The 19,623-nt window shown below is 34.3% G+C and overlaps 1 protein-coding gene across 6 annotated transcripts; it reads left to right on the top strand.

Moving 5' to 3' along the window:
* The first annotated feature begins 337 nt into the window (after positions 1-337).
* Positions 338-18,705, top strand: LOC106664254 (nucleosome-remodeling factor subunit NURF301). Of its 6 annotated transcripts, none has more exons than XM_014389813.2 (33): positions 338-1,693; positions 1,754-1,914; positions 3,205-3,326; positions 3,397-3,608; positions 3,696-3,778; positions 4,237-4,288; positions 4,366-4,455; positions 4,523-4,666; positions 4,725-4,907; positions 4,991-5,212; positions 5,271-5,419; positions 5,490-5,760; positions 5,824-6,005; positions 6,069-6,354; positions 6,446-6,917; positions 6,977-7,142; positions 7,267-7,611; positions 7,681-7,979; positions 8,121-8,527; positions 8,600-8,716; positions 8,793-9,169; positions 9,240-9,434; positions 9,497-9,730; positions 10,869-11,037; positions 11,640-11,842; positions 11,915-12,047; positions 12,117-12,372; positions 12,440-12,593; positions 14,424-14,677; positions 14,767-14,934; positions 15,008-15,203; positions 15,281-15,365; positions 17,367-18,705. In XM_014389813.2, exons 1-33 carry the CDS (start codon positions 658-660, stop codon positions 17,567-17,569), a joined length of 7,626 nt encoding a protein of 2,541 aa, XP_014245299.1. In that variant the 5' UTR covers positions 338-657; the 3' UTR covers positions 17,570-18,705. The 6 variants fall into 6 exon arrangements, with proteins under 6 accessions (XP_014245299.1, XP_014245298.1, XP_014245297.1 ...); XM_014389812.2 differs by having other exon boundaries at positions 12,440-12,605; XM_014389811.2 differs by having other exon boundaries at positions 3,385-3,608; positions 12,440-12,605.
* Positions 18,706-19,623: the final 918 nt, after the last annotated feature.

Below are 19,623 nucleotides of genomic sequence, written 5' to 3'. Positions count from 1 at the left end.
GGGTTAAAATGATAAAAATCCTCGACCGGATCAATGGTGCCAAGTAATGGTCAATACAAAGAATAATGAATTCAGTTTGCTAACTTGTTATTGGTCGACGCCATGTTTAGTTGAGTTTATAACGTATTTCTGAGGGATATTATAATAATAATTTGTGTCCGAGTCTCGTGGACGGGATCGGGAGTGTAAATCGGTGTCGAGGTGGAAAAATACTCCAACGGATTGTCCAGGAGGCGAGGTATTTGATGTGAAATCGGTTTTTGTGCTATTGATGAAGGGAAGAAAATCGTGGCCAATCAGGAGCGTCGTTACATCCGAGGTTGTTTCTCCTTCTTACCGTCCCTGGGATCGGCGAACCTCTGTGGTATCCGTGCTCGGCCTTTCGTCGAATATGTGAAGGGTGGTTTTGTGTTCCCGTGTAAAAGGGGCGAAATTCTTTAGTCTCTTCTCTCGTCCGTGTCGTCCGATGTCGGGTTAGGACTGGTCGGCGAGGTCTAAAAGCGTCTGCGGGTCACGTGACCCTAAGTGAAAAATGGCGCAAAGACGGACTGCAAACATGGATCCGTCTTGATAAAGTTATGTCATTTTGTTTTTGTTTACTATCACCGTTTTGTAGTAAACACGTGAGTTTTTTTTATTGTTACAACTAGTCGGGATATGTCGGCGAGGGGCGGAAAGAGGAGGGGGCGTCCCCCGAAGTCCGTCGTCATGGAAAGGCCTAAGAAATTCCAGTATCATTTGATGAAAAAGCCGAAATACCTCCTTGGGCCGAATAACGACGGCAAGGGGTCGGAGACGCCCAATTCGCAGACTTCGACGCCGACCGCGTCGAGGGCGTCGTCGCCTTTCGGCAGCGAAGGGAGCCGGAGGAGCTTCAGGCCAAGAGGGAGGCCGAGGTCCGTTAGAGGGACGAACAGAGGGAGGCCGTCCTATAGGCGCGGCTACAACACGGACGTCGTCGACTACAAGGACTCCGAGTACCACTACGGCTCCGATTTCGGCGAAGACTCGAGCGGGAAGAGCGACCACGAAGACGACGTCCTCTCAAAGAGCAACAGCGAGTCGGAGACGGCCAAAGACGACCTGAGCGACAGCGACTTCTCCCTGTCGAGCTACAGCACCGCCAGTGGGGCCACGCGTAAGTCATACAGCTACGTCCGCAACCCCAGCCCGATTCCCCTCTGGCTGCAGGACGTCGAGCTTCCACCATTGGAGCTTCCCAAGTCCTCCGATGACCTTCTCATCCCGAGAGAGCTGATCATGCAGGCCCTCTCTGTCTACGAGGTCATCAGACACTTCCGAAACCTAGTGAGGCTGTCACCATTCCGCTTCGAAGACTTCTGCGCCGTCATGATGTGCGAGGAGCAGACGTACATGCTCGCTGAGATACACATGATGCTGTTGAAGGCCGTCCTGAGAGAAGAGGATTCACAACAGACCCACTTCGGACCTTTGGATCAGAAAGACAGCGTCAACATATCTTTGTTTTTTGTCGATTCCATAACCTGGCCCGAAGTGTTGAGGAGCTATGTCGAAAGCGACAAGAGCTTCGACCAAGGTCAAGGCCTCCTTGACATCCTCACCAATGTCGATTATCCCTTTACCGACGTTGAAAATCGTCTTAAAGTGTTGCAGTTCCTCACAGATCAATTCCTTATAACAAACCCGGTCAGGGAGGATCTAATCCACGAAGGTAAAACGGCGTCTTGCGCTTTTCGGAAAGGCGTTTCTAAGACTTGTCTGTTTTTTAAAGGGAATTTCACATACGACGACCACTGTAGGATATGCCATCGGGTAGGCGATTTGCTCTGTTGTGAGACGTGCCCTGCCGTTTTCCACCTCGAGTGCGTCGACCCTCCTCTCCAAGACATTCCGACTGAAGACTGGCAGTGTGGCATCTGCAGAGCTCACAGGGTATGTGCAATTTACACTCAGCTGACACTCAGTAAATGCTCTTTTCACCAGCTGCCATTTTACAACACTTGCTTTTCTTCCGATTGCAAACATTATGCAATTTCATACAGGTTTTTTACCTATTAGAAAATAATAAATTTATAAAATGCCAAAACTATCAACTGTATTTATTGTTTCTTAAAGTTAAAATATATATACATATAAATGATAGTTAGCTATGCTCAATTTTTGACATAGTGTACAACTCATTCATAAAATACCTTGTTCTAATTAATTTATTTATTTTTAATTTTCTTGAACAAACAGTAAAAATTTTTATTGTTGTGAATGTAATGTTGTATTGCTATTTTAAGTCAATGTAAAAAAGTCTTATTTGGCTGCTTAAAAAAATTATCCAAAAGCTATCTTAACTCGTTAAATGTGGACACTGCTATATCAAAACCATTATTACTATTATTACTGCATATTCTACATTTATCTGAATTATTCGATATTATTTTGCTTACAATCTATTTAAATTTTTAGTAGATTGAATGTTAATTTAACGTTCAAACTAACTACTAAACAAAGTGACATATTGCAGAATTTATTTTTTTTTAAGAAACCTGATTGCAAATCAAGAAGCTTGTAAGGTTGGGCAAACAATCAAATAATTCCGCGATTATTAGTAAATTAAGAAATTCGACCAATTTTGAATTATTTAAAAAAATGGTATTGAAGTTTCGCAAGTTTAATAGAAGTGAAATGTAAATATACTTTCTTTAAACTAATTCGTAATTGACAGTTAAATTTTTCATCATTACTGTAATCTGAGTGTTATTACTTGTATTAAGTATGTACTATGACTGTAATTAAAAAGTTTGTAAAGGCTTCGATAATGATGTAGTATAAGCAGGCATCATAGTGATTTTATGAGAGAAAGGTTTGTTCATTAGAATAGATAGTCCGTTAATTTTTGCTTCATAACATACTGCAAATTTATAAAATCACAATCGGCATTGAGGGATGGTCTATGGTTACCAGTTCGTGACTAACATTCAACTATTTGTTTTCATATCATGTAAAACATGATCAATTTCCCTAGCTTTAAGTATAATCATTCATTAATTTATGATGAACATCATGCCATGTGATATGTTTTGAATTTTAACAACTTTTTGACAGCCATTTTGAAACAACTGCATGAAATATTTTATAAAATGCAGAATGAAGAGGTGATGATTTATCATCAAACGTCTTTATCAACGAACATTTTCACATTCTAATAAACATATTTGTATGTCGATTAAGGTAACCGGAGTGAACGATTGTATTCCCGATGTTGAAAAGTCTGGACAGTTATGCCGACAGGAGCATTTGGGGTTCGATAGGCATGGACGCAAATATTGGTTCCTCAATCGAAGGATTTTTGTGTAAATTCCAAACTTTCATTACATTGTATCGATTCAGTTGTCTCTATTTAACGAGTAGTTATTATTGCAGCGAGAGTGAAGACTCTTCTGAGTGCTGGTACTATTCGAGCCCACAGCAATTTGAACTACTTTTGGAAACTTTGGACAGCGCAAATTATGAAGCAGCCCTCTGCCAGGAGATGCTGGACTTCAAGGAAGAAATTATCAGGCAGATGAACATAACGGAAAAAATTACAAATCAGGCCAAAGGCAATAGAAAATCCTACCTCGAAGTGGAATCACGTAATGAATTTTTTCATTATTTATATTTCCTTCATGACTGAACTATTATATATACGTTTGTTTAATTTTTTAAAATTAATTTCGCAGAGGCAATAGAGAAGAAAAGAAAAGAGAAAGAAGAGAGGGAAAAATACGGCCTAACACAGGATATGGACATGAGTACACAGATGGTAAACAACTTTTTTATGTATTTATAAAATTAGAAATATATAGAAATACTCTTAAAGCTGTTTTGAACATTATGACATCTTCTGTTAGTTTCACTTGACTGTCTCATTGTAATTAACAGTTAATTCTATTATATTTTTCATGACTTAACAACTGAAACTATTTCTCGTGCTATTATTCTATTTCTTTATCACTATTTTCTTTGTTTTTTTACCATTCACCTTCTTCATTTTATAAACAACTATTTGTAGATGTTAATATATGAGTGAACTTTTTGAATTTTGATTTGTATATAACTTTACAGTCCTAACATACAATGATTTGTTATATTAAATTAAAGAATTAAACTAATTAAAAATAAATAAGTAAATGCTTGTTAAGAAAATAAATCGTTAAAGTAATATAAAATATTAGGTATTAGTGTTTCAAAAGTACCATCTTTAATGATTATTTCCTTCAGAATTCTACTGAAGTTACTTCTGAAGAAATTGTCGAAACATCAGACACAAATGGTAATTAAAACAATAAATAATAATATAATAATAATTATTTGAGAAATGTGTTTATTAATAGATGCTTTTTTAAACAGCACATTCACCGAGATCAGGCTCCCCTTCAGAAGGAGTCGGAAAATCAGTGGAAGAAACCGAAGACGATGAAAACGATGCTGCAAAAGCTGGTAAATGTCATGGTGTAAAGCCTGAATGGAAATTTTCTTTATATTAAAAATAATAATTTGTACACAGGAAAGAAAGCGACAATTGTCACCCGGTCAAAAACAGGAGCGATACCACCGAAAACATATACGGCGGATTTAGGGAAAAAAGACAAACTTGATACCAGCGACAACAGCCGGTTAACAAGACTTAAAGCTCACCAAATTGCGACAGGTATTTTAATTTTATTTATACTTTAAAAAATTATAGTAATTTTACTTTTTTTAATTAGGAACACATTTATTCAAACTTGGCATGGAAAATGGCTTTAAGGGTTATAACAATCAATTCAGTACAAATGTTGCTGCTCTCAATAAACCACAGAGAAATGAAGAAAGGGATAAAATGAGGTATCTTTCTCATAAATTCAGCCTTACACAAGCCTCCTCTTTCAAATGGGCAGGGCCTGTTCATGGTAATATACATACAAAATTTAAAACATAAACAAATCAGCAACTATGGATGATAATTCAGTACTTCCCTTATTATTATTTTCAGGCACAAAGAATCAGTTACTTTCTACGGTTCGGCAGACACTTCTCCAGCTTGAAAACGCCATGCCAGCATCTCTAATGCATGTAAACTGGAACCAAGTGAGAAAACCATGGGTCTCAGCTGTGGCTTCTTGCACGACCCCTAAGGATTTCGCTAGGGCGATTATTGTACTGCAAGCTTGCATGAAATCATCGGTTTATGCTCCAGTCTGGCATGAACAACTCGGTAATATTAGATTTGATCTGATCTGTCTTAAAACATTATTTAAATCGGCATTTTACAGGCCATATCCGGTTGCAAAGGATAACTGCAGCTGAGAGGGAGGAGAGGAAAAGAAACGAGAAAAAAGAGAAAAAGGACAGAGAAGAAGAAGAAGAAAGGAACAAACTGACATTTAATTTTGTAAAATATACACTTGGCCTAAAACATCAGGTAAATAAATACGAATTCCAAAATGTAATTGATACTATTGATAACACATTGTTTTGTGTTTTTGTTTTAGGTTTGGAAACAGAAAGGGGAAGAATACAGGGTGCATGGTCGTTGGGGTTGGCAGTGGCTCTCTAATGTTAGGAATTATAAGTTTCTCGACTGTCGGACAGTTGGACTGAGAGCAGGCCCACAAAAATACATGGTGCAAGTACGAGATGATCAGGGGCTTAAGATCCTTGCAATAGAACCTTCGATATACAAGTACCTTATGGAGAGGAAAGACAATAAAGATATTGCACCTCCAGATAATATAAACCAATCTTTAGAAGCAGCAAACATAAGTATGTTTCATATGTCACATTTAAATATCATTTATTGTTAATATGTATTTCTTTTTATTATAGATTTAAATAATTTAAAAGTTTATCCACCTATATCAAAATTTGAGGAGATAAATATAACGAAAGCTTTAACAACACCTGGTAGGCTCCACTATCCGAAGGTTGCTAAGAAATCTAAATTAGATGAGTTTCTTCAAAGGAGAACACACCTTAAAATATTAGAAGAAAGACAATTGGCCCAAATTGTAAGTTCAAAAATATTTTTACATTTTTTTTACAGTTTTAAAATGGTTAATGTTGGAATTAAGGTTCCGCCTAAGACACCCGGAGGACCTGTGCTTGACAAGGATGTCAGGAGTGTGCTGACTGCGATAGGCAGGAGAGTTGCAGTCATCAAAAACCAATACGCTGCTTTAAACAAACAGTGCAAATTGTATAGGTGCTATAGTATAGATTGTGATAGCCAGAACAGCCAAGGCTGTTACTCTCCAGTATGTCTTCAAAGGACTTCACTCAGAAAAGAACTGCTTATGCTTCTTCGCAAAGCTAACACTGCAAGGAGTAATAGTGCAAATTCTGAAGCTATATCACCAGGTAAATTAACCCTCTTGGTTCCCCTCCCCCCCCCCAAAAAAAAAAAAATATATATATTATTTTAATTGTTGATATGTTGAAATTGTTATAGTCGAGTCTAAATCTGAAGTAAAAAAGGAAATCAATTCTGTCTCAGAGTCTAAATTGAGTACGGGTACAGAGACATTGAGGGCTGTACTCGAGGGAAGGGTCGATATTGACAAAAAGCCCAAGTTGGAACTCCCCGCACCTGTCAAAATCGAAAAAGACATCAAAAATGAAAATATCGAAGTCGATGTGACAAACCCGGATCCGGTCGGTGAGGTGGTTAAATCTGAAGGGCACAACAACTTTGTAGTCAAGCCTGAAATTAAACTGGAAGAAGATGAACAAAATATGGAGGTGTGCAATGAGATTGAAATCGGCACATCAGAAGTCGAGGATGTAAAAGAGGAAAAGCCTACTGTCACAGTGACAGTGACAACTACAACTACTACACAACACACTACCACAGTAGTTCGAGGACAGGTCAAAATGACAGAGTCGTCACAGACCATCACTTCAACAACTACTACGACAGCAAGGTAACCAATTATATTAAATATTTAAAATAAAAACATCATTATAAATATTAATATTTTAGTGAGGGAGGAATAGAAGTTAAGAAAGAAGAAAGCGATATTGTAAACACAATTATAAAAAGTGAACAAGGGACAACTACAACAAGTGTTTCAGCAGCTCTTTCAACTACGACTGCGGTTAAAGATGAATCAAATCGAATTTACTCTGCAACATCTACTAAAGGAAAAGTAAGTTATTTGTTGCACATAATAATGTTGTAGAAATGGTAAATGATGGAATGAGTGCGGTGTTCAATCCTTTTTTAAAAAGGATTTAATAATGTTTTTGTTAACTTTTTCTGATTGATTACAGGTGTACCTGAAAAAAGTTGTGACAGCCGATAAACGGAAAAAAAGGACCCAAGTGAAATACCCAAAATGTTCTACATTTCACACAAAAAGCAACAAGAAAAGTTTACTCATACTCCCTCAGCACGAACTTTCAAAATTGGCGCGACTGAGTGGTAAATTCCCAGTTCAAGGGTTTAACCATATGGCAAAATACACGCAGACCAATTTGGCGACTTGGCCATACCCCTGTTCAAGGCCTACATTTAAAACCTGTTGGCTGTATCGTACCGTGAATGTCAAGACTTTGGCTGCAGCTGGTCTGCAGTTAAAAACAATGTGGGCATGTTTACGCTGGGACGATATGGCAGTAAGATAATTCATTATTTTTGTTTTATAATAAAACATTTGTGTTTACGTCCGACTTCCTCTCCAACAGGTGAAACCACCGACTAGTGATGGAAAACACCAGATTACAACAGAAACCGAAATAATGACCACGGAGATATTGAAACATCGTAATCTTGGCGCTTTCTTGGAAAGAACAGAGTACCTTATGAGAAAAGTTGTCATACCATTAGAAGTGCCAAAAACAATTAGGGAAGTCCAGTCAATCAGAACCGGTTTGAGGAAAAGGAAAAGAGAAGAAACACCCCAAAATACAGAGCCTCAAGTGACAGAAGAATGGGTTGATGAATCTCGACTAGAACTTTGGGAAATTAAACAGTATGGCGAAAGGTAAATATTTTCAAAGTGAACTTACATACAGATAGATTTGTTATGGTGACCAAAAATGCCTGTTGCATGGGTACATCAAATAGGATTATTGTGCTCAAACTTAAATTACATTTGTTTTAAACATGAATCCTTCCCATTAAGGTTGGAGAGGGCAGCTGTTCAGCAGTCTATGGCAAGGACGAGGAGTTCCACCGGAAACCTCCCGAAAGATAAGGAAAAGCCTAATGTTGAAGAGATGAAGGAAAAGTTAGAGGCACAGCTCAAGTTACAAAGGGCTGCCCATCAGCAAAGGAAAGGTGCAGCTGCGGCTGCAGCCAATAATGCTAGTGCCTCAGTGACACCTGATTCAACCAAGACACCCACTAATCAACATGTGATCAAATTTGTCCCATCTAGTAGTGGAGACACCTATAAAGTTGTTACTAAGGTTGCCATCCCTCCAACTCCAACCACTGCCACTAAAAGTCCCCTAACCTCTCTTTTAACCAATACAACATCCACACCAGCCAATAAGACATTTGGAACAAGAAGGATTATCATGACAAAAAGTAAGCTCTGATCAAGATAAATGACTTCAGTTTGGTTTTGTTATTCTATTTATTTGTATGTAATAATTGTAGGTGTTGATGGTACTACACGGGTTGTAACTGGCCCTTCAAGTATATTGCCTAAAGCTAGCACTGTTCAAATGGCAACTCCTGGCCAACCATCACTTGTAAAATTACAAGGAACTCCCGGTAAGTTTCACTTGTATATTTTTAAAAATATTTGTGTTAATGCTCTAATGTAATTTTAATGAATTTTCAATTTTAGGAACACCACAACAACAAAGGGTTCAAATTACAAAAGGCCCCGATGGAAAGTACCAAGTCAAAGGACTGATGCCGGGCCAACAATTAGTTCAACTCTCTGACGGCAAGTTGCATGTGTTGAATACAGCAACCACCCCAAATACGATTACATCGATTGCAACAACACAGTCTGTTAACACGCCTGTAAAGTCCGGGCCTCAACAAGTGACAGTTGTCAAAACACCACTCAAAGCAGGCACGCCTGCTAAACAAGTTGTGATAAAGCAAGTTCCTTCTTCTTTGGTGCAGAAAGTTGGCAATGCGAATGTCGTCGTGACCGGAGGTCAAGTATTAACACCTGGACAAATTGTCGTCCCAGCTAGTGGAAATGCCACTCAGGTAATATCACCTCATTGTAAATTTATCTTTTTTATTCTTACGTGATTGTTATTTTTCTTCTGAACAATAGTTTGTGGTCAACAATGCCAACCTTGCCCAGCAACTGGCTTCTGGCAAGGCGACTTTAGCAACCCTCAATGGTCAACAGGTGTTGATAAGAACGACTGGCACCTCAGGAAACATAGTGCTCAAGTCGCCTACACCAGGACAAACACTTGTCGCAAAATTGCAGACACCACAGTCTGTCCCTACAAAATCTGTTGTTGTAAGTATACAGTAAATCATACAAAAATGCATAGAACAAATACAACTAAAATAATCTTGTAGACAACATCCGGGCCTGCAACGGCAAAGACTGCTGATGACACAGGTTTAGCTTCTGAAGCAAGTAAGGGAACAGTAGCAACCACAGGAACGGTTGCAACTACAACATCTACAACAGCACCGACCCAGACATCAGTCATAACGCCATCAGCGGAAGTCAAACAATCAGTACCTGAACTAACAGTACCTGCAACCACCACTACCACTGTCCAGGTCAAAAAATCTCCAGATGAACAGGTGCATTATCACATAAATTTTTTTAAACAATTTTTTAAAAGTATACTGTGTTAATATAAGCTTATTATGGTTACTTTTCCTCCATTATCAATTTATAATTAGAAATCCAAGAGTATAGTTCTAAGTTCCTACTTTGGCCGTTGATAATCCACTTGGTCTCTGAGTATCTGGGACTTGTTGAAATTTTTCCATGGCCGTTTCTTCTCTCCAAAAATAAAATAATGGGACACCACACTGGATTTTCTTTTCTTTTCGGCAAACAGTGACCCTCAGGTGAAATAAAAAACAAACAAAAAACAAGAAAAATAAAATAGCAATGGCTAGGGAGACATTAAGATCATTAAGACTTTTCCCCTCTGTTTGTTTTATATTAGAAGTAGTTTTACTATTATGTTTAACCTTTTTTGATGGTGTGCTAGCATGTAGCAAATAATGTTATAACCTCGCTTTAATTCTTATATCTTTTTTTTCTTTTATTCTTTTTCTCTTAACAACAACCTCCGGCAGACGGATAGTGATCCATGCCTGTACTATGCTTTGCTAACAATCATTGTTATATTCGTAGAAATAAAAAGCATATATAAATAAAAAAAATAATAAAATAGCAATGTATTACAGAAAAATGTAAAACAAAAAATTAAACAAATTCTCTTTTGCAATAATAAAAGAGAGAGGAGAGAGAGTGAGAGAGAAAGAAATAATCAGAAAACAAAATCCTATAAAAGGAAATGAAAGTCTGAACCTTGTCCCCATCCTTTTCCTTCTCGTTCCAGGGCTTTTCTTCCCTCGCACACACGGATTCGCCCTGCCAACAATAAGAAAATAAGTCCAAAATAATTTTAAATAATAATAAAAGTTTTTCTTTGTCTCATCCATACCGACCCATTCAATCTCAAACCTCGCCTGTCCTAGCTGAGTCCCACTGTCCTGACTGGGCCTCCGTCGGCTCCCAAAGTCCTCTTGTTTTCTTGAAGGCACTTTTGTATCTAGCTAAATCTTGCCATCTCGTTGCAAGAAAAATTGTTTATGCTTATTTTCTACTAACAAGGCATTGTCTTCTATTCCTAGATATTTGTCAAAATACACATTATTTTTTTCCTTCATATGATTATTATAAACTGTTTTAATTTTAATGCAGGAGAATCCAGCAGGACATCCTCCTGGCACCGTCATCAAGTGCATAACAGCACAGGTGATACAAACTGCTCATGGGCCGAGGATTGTTTTACAAGGTCTGACAGGGTCCAATTTCTCTCAACAGCAGCTTGCAATAATTCAACAGCAAGTTAAACAGCAGTTGCTTAAAGGTTAGATTTATTTATTATTAGCTGTACTTGTCTGATAAAATGAAACAATAAAAAAAATTATTAGTCATGTAAGATCTAGTTTAAAAGTATGTATTGTACAACAAAAAAACTTCCCTTAGTTACCATTAAACTTTTTTATCTCTTTTATAGAATTGTGTAAAACCTGCTAAAGAATATCTCAAAATAGTTACAACAAATGTTTTATGTATGGTAAAATAACAGAAAGAGAAAGAAAAAAATCTTAAAAATTAATATGAATTTTACATCACCTTTTTACTGCTTACAGAAATCTTTTGAATACTTTCCTTCCAAACTATAAAACTATAAATTAATTTAATTTTTAATTAAAACTAAGTCTGTAATTAGAACAGTTTAAATGTTCCCCATTGCAGAATTACTGTAAATAAATAAAAAAATCCAAATGTTCAATTATACATATATATATATATATATATATAGATATATATATATATGTATAATTGAACATTTGGATTTTTTATTTATTTACAGTAATTCTGCAATGGTAATTCATTGTTTTGGTATTAAATAAATATTAAAAATTAAAAATAATGCATATTTTATATAATATATTTTCATATCAGCTCAAGCAGAGGCAGGAAATCAGGGTGTTCTCGGTCCAACGAAAATATACATTGCAGTTCAGCCTTCTCAGACACCACCAGTTCCTGAAAAGGAAGCACCTGTTGCTATTAAAGAGGAAACACCTGAAGTGCCTAAGTCGCCTGTGAAAAAAACAGTCGTAAAGCAAGAGCCTGTATCACTGCAGATACCTCCAGTAACACCCGTGAGTAATAAATTTTTTAACCTGTTTATTAAATTATAATGTATAAAACTTGGTTTCTGGTGAATGCCATAGACAAAATCAGTTGTAAATGGACAACCAACAGTAACGGAACAACCAGTGGCACAAGTTGCTAATGCCGTGCCGGCCACAAAACCGTCACCCCCCGGAAGTAAATTTGTCCTCACACCAGATTACATCCAACAAAGTATGTTTATATAATAATCAATTACCATTTTTAAGACTGTCTTATCATTCTTGTTTTCCTTTTTCTTAGCGATTAAAAATGCTCTGAAGCAGGAAAACCTTAATCCAGAAGTAGAAGAGAAACTGATAAAACTTCAGAGGTACCAAGAAAGACAAATGAAAGATGACGGGGCTCCAAGTGCTGTAGGACAAACGAGTGTTGCAACTGCGCCTGTCATTCAACCAACTCCTACTGTAAACCAATCGAAGAAACGACCTGCTTCACAGGATTTAGAATTAGAATCTCCAAAGAAAAAAGTAATCAAAATGGAATCAAAAGAGGGAAAGTAAGGAATTTTAAATGCAGTACCCCTCTCCTGATAAACATAGATCTACATTTTTGTGTTTGGCTAGGGGAGCTGTGAATAATAAGAGCAAGAGCAAGTCTCAAGAAGACAAAAAAAAGCAGCAACTTCACTGTAAGCTACTTTTACTCCTTTACCGACATAAAGAGTCATTGAAGAAAGATATCCTAAAGAAAAGGGCTCTTCTTGAAAAAGAACTCCAGGTTACTATACAGGTTTGCATTATTTCGCAGCTGCAGAAGCTGTTAAGCATGCCTAAAGAAAGCACATCATGATAGAGCAGTTCACTAACCATCGCTTATTTATTTATTGCTTATGTGCTTTTTTTAGTCGCATCAAAAGTATTGAACAGTCACCTGTTTTGTAAAAATATATATTTAAAATCTTAATTAAAATATATGTGACTTTTCAATAATATTTTAAAAATAATTTAACAGTGTTTAGTGCCCATGTTTTACTTAATTATAGTTATCCTAATTAATATTTAATATCATGGTATTTCATTATTTTGTAATTATTAAAGATTTGGAAATGAGATCTTGGTGGGAATAATATTAACAATACTAACAAATGATTATTCTAAAGTATTTTCTGTGGATGGGACAATCTAAAGCATGAACAAAATCTGGGATTGAGTTTATTATTCAGATTGATGTCTTTTAATTTCTATCTTTGTTCTGTTTTTGTGGAGGTAGTTTTATTTTCTCTTCTCACGAAACTGACATGTAAAAGAAGAATTATTCTTTTGAAATTTTTAAATACATTTTAAGGGCAATAGTGTAAATATATTGCTTTTTTATATTTTTTGTAAACTGTATATACTTCTGGATGTATGAAATCAAAATTACAACGAAATGACTTTTGTCTTAAGATGAATTTTAAATGCTGAAAGTAGTGTTTTCTCAAAATGACTCAGTTATGTTTATAACTTACAAAAAACTTCTTTTGTATTATAAATATATAGTGGAATGTTTCTAAATGAAACATTAAATCGTTAAACTTTTTTTAAATTAATCCATTAAAGACTAAATTATCACTATGTGCTGTGGCATAAAAATTCTTCATTTTCAAATAAAAGAAAACATTTACAACAAACAACTGCATTCTTGATAGATGGGACAGTTAATAACAGTAAACATGGTTTTATTTGTTTTTTGTTTTTCTAAATTATTGTTAGCCATTACATTGTGTAGGTCTTTGCAACCGATTTTAGATCTCAAAATAGTAAAGGATTTAGTTTAGTTTAATTTTGAATAGTGCAAAAACAAAACATTGTATCATTGAACAATAAAACTTACAACTTTTCATTATTTTATTTTATTTCTTTAGAAAATTCCTGAATTAAAAAAGCTCATATTAAAAAAAAAATGCTTGTAACAAAATAATAATCAAACCTTGTGTCATGTTTTTATGGTACAAATATTTTGTTTTTGATGCATATTATTAAAATATTGAATTAGCAAGTCTTGATTGATTTCTTGTTTCATCATCAGATTCAACTACTAAATTGGCAATCTAAAACTAACAAAATTAGATGTAGACACTAAACTATCAACAATTATTTTTTTAAATAAAAGTTAACATTACAGCTTTAAACTCTGCATATTTGTACTTTTCAACTCTGGTGATTGGAATTAAAAAAATAATAAAAAGCTAGGCACTCAACAGTTGACATTTAAATTTCTTTAAAAATATTTTATTACAATTGATATTGACCTTTTTTAAAAAGTCAGTAAAATTTTAGAAGTTTTTTATTTACATAATTAATGAGTAATTCTTAAATATAAAGCTGCAGGTACAGTTGGTTATGCATGCCTTTAAGTACAAGTAAAACAACTGCATTTATTAATATTTCCTTTGCTATTATATTTGTTTGTTATCTTGTTTAAAAATTATTGTTTAAAGATTTCATTGTGTTTTTTAAACATTTTATCTTTAATTTTTATAGCCTTATTGTTTAATACAAAACCAGTATTTAAAAGTGGCATACTTAGAAAGATTCAATTAATTTTATTATTAATAATTAATTTTAGAGTGAAGTAGCGCAAGAAATTGCTACAAGAACAAAGGCCGAAAGGACTAAACAGGAAGAAGTGAGGATAACAGGAAGTAGCAAACGGAAATCTGGAGCACTTCCTGCGCCAGTTCTCCCTGGCAAAAACAAAGCTAGAAAAACTCCCAGTTCTGCACCACCACCTCAGGTCAATCCTACCCCTCCTGTGCTCAACCACAGGTCAAAGAAAGAAAAACTGCTTTGTATATGTCGGACACCTTATGATGAAACAAAGTAATTAGCTTTAAAACAAAACAAAACAAAAAAAAATATATATAGAGAGAGAGAGAGAGAGATTTTACAAATTTACTTACTTTCTGCAGATTTTACGTCGGTTGTGATCTTTGTAATAACTGGTTTCACGGTGATTGTGTTGGCATCACCGAGGAGATGAGCAAGAGTCTTACAGAGTTTGTGTGCAACGAATGCAAACACGCCCGAGAGACTCAAGAGCTCTATTGCATTTGCAAACAGCCATATGATGAGTCCCAGTAATTAATATATTACCATGAAATTCATTTATATTTTGTCCAATGTGTTATATATTGTAACCGTATATTACAGTTTTTACATATGTTGTGACCGATGCCAAGATTGGTTCCATGGAAGGTGTGTCGGAATTTTACAATCTGAGGCAGAAAATATAGATGAATACATCTGCCCAAATTGTCAAAGAAATTCTAACATAAACTTTGCAAATATGAAAAACTTAGCAACAAAAGATTTTGAACAATTGAAAAAGCTTATTAAACAAATACAGGTAATTAATTTTCTGTGTTATTATTGAGAAAAACCCTGTTTTTAAATATTTCATTTTGTTTTGTTTTTCTTGCATAGTCACATAAAAGCGCCTGGCCCTTTATGGAACCTGTGGATCCAACAGAAGCGCCGGATTACTACAAAGTCATCAAAGAACCAATGGGTATGTAAATAAATTAATTTGGTGCTGGTGTGCTTCTATCTTGGTTGCATTGCTTTTAATAACATTCAGATCACCATTCTTTAAAATGGAAATAGATAATATACTTGTGCTTAACAGACACTCCATTTTTCTTCTTTTCTTTTTTCTTTCTACCCCCTTGCACAAATTGCTATAGCCATTATTAAAATTCCAGGTCAGAAGATAATAAAGAAGGAATTGATGGGTAAGTTAGGATAATACTGAAGGGGCTAAAATACGAGATACAGAAATTATGGTTCATTTAAATAACTTGTATGGTGCATTTTTTATTTATATATATGTATAAAAGCATGCTCATTTTAAATCTACATTTTAATCGCATGATAATTTTGTACTTATTTTTGATCCTCAATAGCCACAAGCCAAATACCAGTTTACCAAAACCAGCATTCAAAAATCAAATTTGGGAGTAAAAGGAAATGTTTTTGTTGTGTTTCTTGAATACCTGGTCCAAGCATTTTCAACAGTATTTGTACTTTTTACTTGCATGGGCTCTGGGGGACACTAAAGCAAGGAACACACCCAACGCAATGCTACATGACCCAACGTCTTGACTCGTTCTGGTAGGGTGTGTACATCTGTTCGATGTCAAGCGCACCCTACGGACAGTCACACAGCGTGTATCACAAATAGGTATCACAATTGCAACGCCTCTTTTGCTGTTATTATGAGCAAATCCATGTAATAAATATACGATAAATTTTCTGCCAAACCACTATAAATAATTTTTATAAAAACATGAATTTTTGATCTTGGTTAATTTGGTTTACATTAAAAAGGCATGTTGTAATTAATATAACGATAAAAATTCATAGTTTGAAATAAGGTACAAAAAATATGGGTGCCCAGTTTTTGTCCTCGATGAAAATCTGCACATTGGGGAACTTGGTTGCATCACGTAATGTAGAATAGGGTAGCGTTTTCTGCAAATCTTATGGAAAATTGGATATTGGGTTTGCGTCAGGTGGCTTTGGGTCATGTTGCTTTGCGTTGCGTTGGGCAATTGGTACTCACATCAGTTTAAATTGACCTTATACAGTATCACGCACTTAACTCATTTTCTTTACACTGTCCTAAAATTTTTTACTCACATTGTAAAATAAGTTTCTTTTTTATTTAATTATGGGCCTTTGATCCCTTGGCAAAAAAGTTGTTAAAATAATATTAAACAAGCTTTAATAGTGTCAAATAATTAAAATTAAGCTTTCAAGTGGACACCTACAAACTTTAGACTTTATAATATCAGCCAGGGTACCATAGAGATTTGAGTTATTGTTCCCGTGCAAAACAGCACCTTGTAAGAATATCCAAATTGTTCTTAGGAAGGAAGAACGAACTTAAAATCTCTCATGTGAAAAAATATGGTTTTACTTTTTTGCAAATTAATGTAGTTGTTAAATTTTTTAGGAAGAATAAATAAAAAGTGATGAAATTAACAAATTAATGATTTTATTAAGTAAAATGATGTAGTTTGGTTGTTGCCGATCATGCTAGGCCTTCACTATTTTGGTTTGTCAGATGTTTAGGCATTTTGCCGCAAGAAACCACCTACTCCGTCCATTTGTGAATGCAGAAGAGGTTTTCTTTGCAAATATGACAGGGGTTGATGTCTTGTCTCGTCCTGCTCATATCATTCCGAAGTTGGAGTTGGCAAAATATGGAAAAACAACAGATCAAACAAGCAAATGGTAGGCAGATCAGGATGATCGGAAACGACCAAACTACGCAAGCCTCAACAAGAAATCTTAAAAATAATAAAATAAATTAGTTAAAACAGTTGTCTACAAAGTCACTTGTTAAAGTTACAATAAAATTTATGGGAATCTGTTTCAGTTGAAACTAATCAAAATACTTTTGGCACAATTTAAGTATTACCTATTCCTAGACTTAAACAAAAGAGTATTTAATATTTAATGATCAATAATGTTTGAACATTTTATAAATTTTTTTTTTCTTTTACAGATTTGCAGACGATAGAGATGAGGATAAACCAGAAGCAATATAAAAAGCTCACTGAGTTTATTGGCGACATGACAAAGATATTTGACAACTGTCGGTACTACAACCCTAAGGAGTCGCCCTTTTTCAAGTGTGCAGAAGCCCTGGAATTGTTTTTTGTATCAAAAGTGAAAGGGTTGAGGGATAAACTCGTTGACGGGAAATAGTGAGGCAGTCATACGACTGCTGTGTGCAGTGCATATCGGATATTCGATTACTGATGGGTTTTTCTTTTTTTTCTTTTTTTTTTTTGTATTTTTAAATTCCCACCTTGAAATGTTGAACCAAAGTGTGACGACTCCATGGGACAAATTTATATCTCTATTAAGATTTTGTATAATAGTATCATAAAGCAAAATGACATACATTTCATTATCAAATATTGAAAGCAATACACAATTTGTATTGTTTGATATATATTTTTTTGTTTTTTTGTATTTTCTTTTAATCCCTAGCAAAAAGTTTAAAATGAGAAAAATGAAAATGACAAAAACTTTTTATCCGTAATGTAAATATGTTTGCTATGGGTAAATACTTGTATAATAACTGTTTAGAATAGAACAAGAAAATATTAGAAGGACATTCATTTATTAAATTAAGAGTTTTGTTATGAATACATTGTAATATATTTTTCCTGTGTAATTTTATATACTCAATATTTTTAATTTTTTTTTTTTTTCGTTTTCTAGGTCATTAATTTGTTGTAACTGTCGAAAATGTCTTTTTCTTAAGTTAAAATTGTACAGAATCCTTCGTCTTCTGTAAATAAGAGCAACACGAAACAAACAAAAAATCTAAAAGAAAAAACTAATGATAATTTACAATCTTTAGTATGCGATACGTCAAGCAGTTTTATACGTAAATTTTCATTATACTGTATAATAAATTAAATGATGGAAATAGACATTTTTTTGTACTAAAGTGTGAGTACACAACTGTAAATTATTATAAATACTATTTAACTCGAATTAAATTATTTTTCAAGTTTAGTTTGAAAGGAGATGCAAAAAAAAACAGAAATTTAGGTCTCAGTCTAGATAGTATATTATCGAAAAATGGAATAAATTATTTTTACCAGTCTTATTAATTTTGTTTATTAAATTAATTATTTATATGCAGCGTATTTCTTCAGTGACAATCCCCATCATGTCAAACTATCCTTTGGAAAAAAAATATTGTGCGAAGAATATATATTTTTTGGATAATCTCGTAAATAAATTCTCTTTACTGATTGAAGAAAAAATCACATTTAGATGTACTGTTCCTTTGACTTTTCATTGTAAATATAGCTTTATTATTTTAAGACTGTTTTTCTTGAAAACCTTTTATAAAACTTACCATTTACAACCCTGTAAGTAAACAAGGTAAAGTAAATTCAATTTTAACAATTTTTGTAAAATTATTTCTTTAAAATAAATTACACAATTGGTAAAAAAAGGTTTGGACCAAAATCTTCAAGATATCTTCAATGGGTTGTCTTCATTTTCTCGTCATGAATTATAATATTTAGAATTAGTTAACTCTAACACAACTTTCAAGCACATTTTTATCAACAGTTTTTATTGAGTAATACAAAAATCATGGAAAATTAAAATGAAAATCCAAAACTTACAAGTACAAAATAAGAAAATAAAAACAAAAAATAATAAACTAGAATGACTGCAAATATTAATTTACAGTCCTTTGAGTTTCTTATTTATTTTTGTTTTTCCAATTGAAAACGTAAAATTATAAACAATGGATGAAGTGAGGTTTTCTTTTTACCAATTGTTTCAATATCGTGACAAGACTACAACTGCTTTATTTTTAGAAATCAATGTTTTATCACATTGGCATTCAAACTTGTGTCCTGTTACTGCATTTTTCTTTCTGATCACAAATTTGGGAGGATTTTTTTTTCTTCAGTAGTTTGGCCGACAAATCTGGCAACTTTAAAAATGTACTGACACATATGTGCGGTTTGGAGGTGGAAGCCTGGTTGAAGATCTAACTTGAGAATACCTACCATTCCTGTCTCTAACAAGGTGTTAAGGGATAATACGAGGAAAAATAAAAATGCTGCCGTCTATGCGAGATAGAGAGAGGTTTTTGTTAAGATAAAGTTGTTTGTGTTTCCATTTTTTCCATACAAATAAACTGACCTGTCAAATAACTTTATTATATAAAACATATTTTAAAAAACTCATGTTTGCAGTTTAAATTAAATTAAATTAATAACATA

The sequence above is a fragment of the Cimex lectularius genome, unplaced genomic scaffold (genome assembly GCF_000648675.2).
Source record: "Cimex lectularius strain Harlan isolate CLEC.00 unplaced genomic scaffold, Clec_2.1 scaffold373, whole genome shotgun sequence".
NCBI lineage: Eukaryota > Metazoa > Arthropoda > Insecta > Hemiptera > Cimicidae > Cimex > Cimex lectularius.
The sequence above is the reverse complement of the archived record's forward strand: the minus strand, read 5'-3'. Positions and strand labels throughout refer to the sequence as shown.

Bases quoted from the DNA above. Each gene is read 5' to 3' on its own strand.
- LOC106664254 (XM_014389808.2), top strand. From the start codon at position 658: ATGTCGGCGAGGGGCGGAAAGAGGAGGGGGCGTCCCCCGAAGTCCGTC. The intron at 8,717-8,792 runs GTAAGTTTCACT...TTTCAATTTTAG, and splicing joins AAAATTACAAGGAACTCCCG to GAACACCACAACAACAAAGG. The intron at 11,843-11,914 runs GTGAGTAATAAA...TGAATGCCATAG, and splicing joins AGATACCTCCAGTAACACCC to ACAAAATCAGTTGTAAATGG.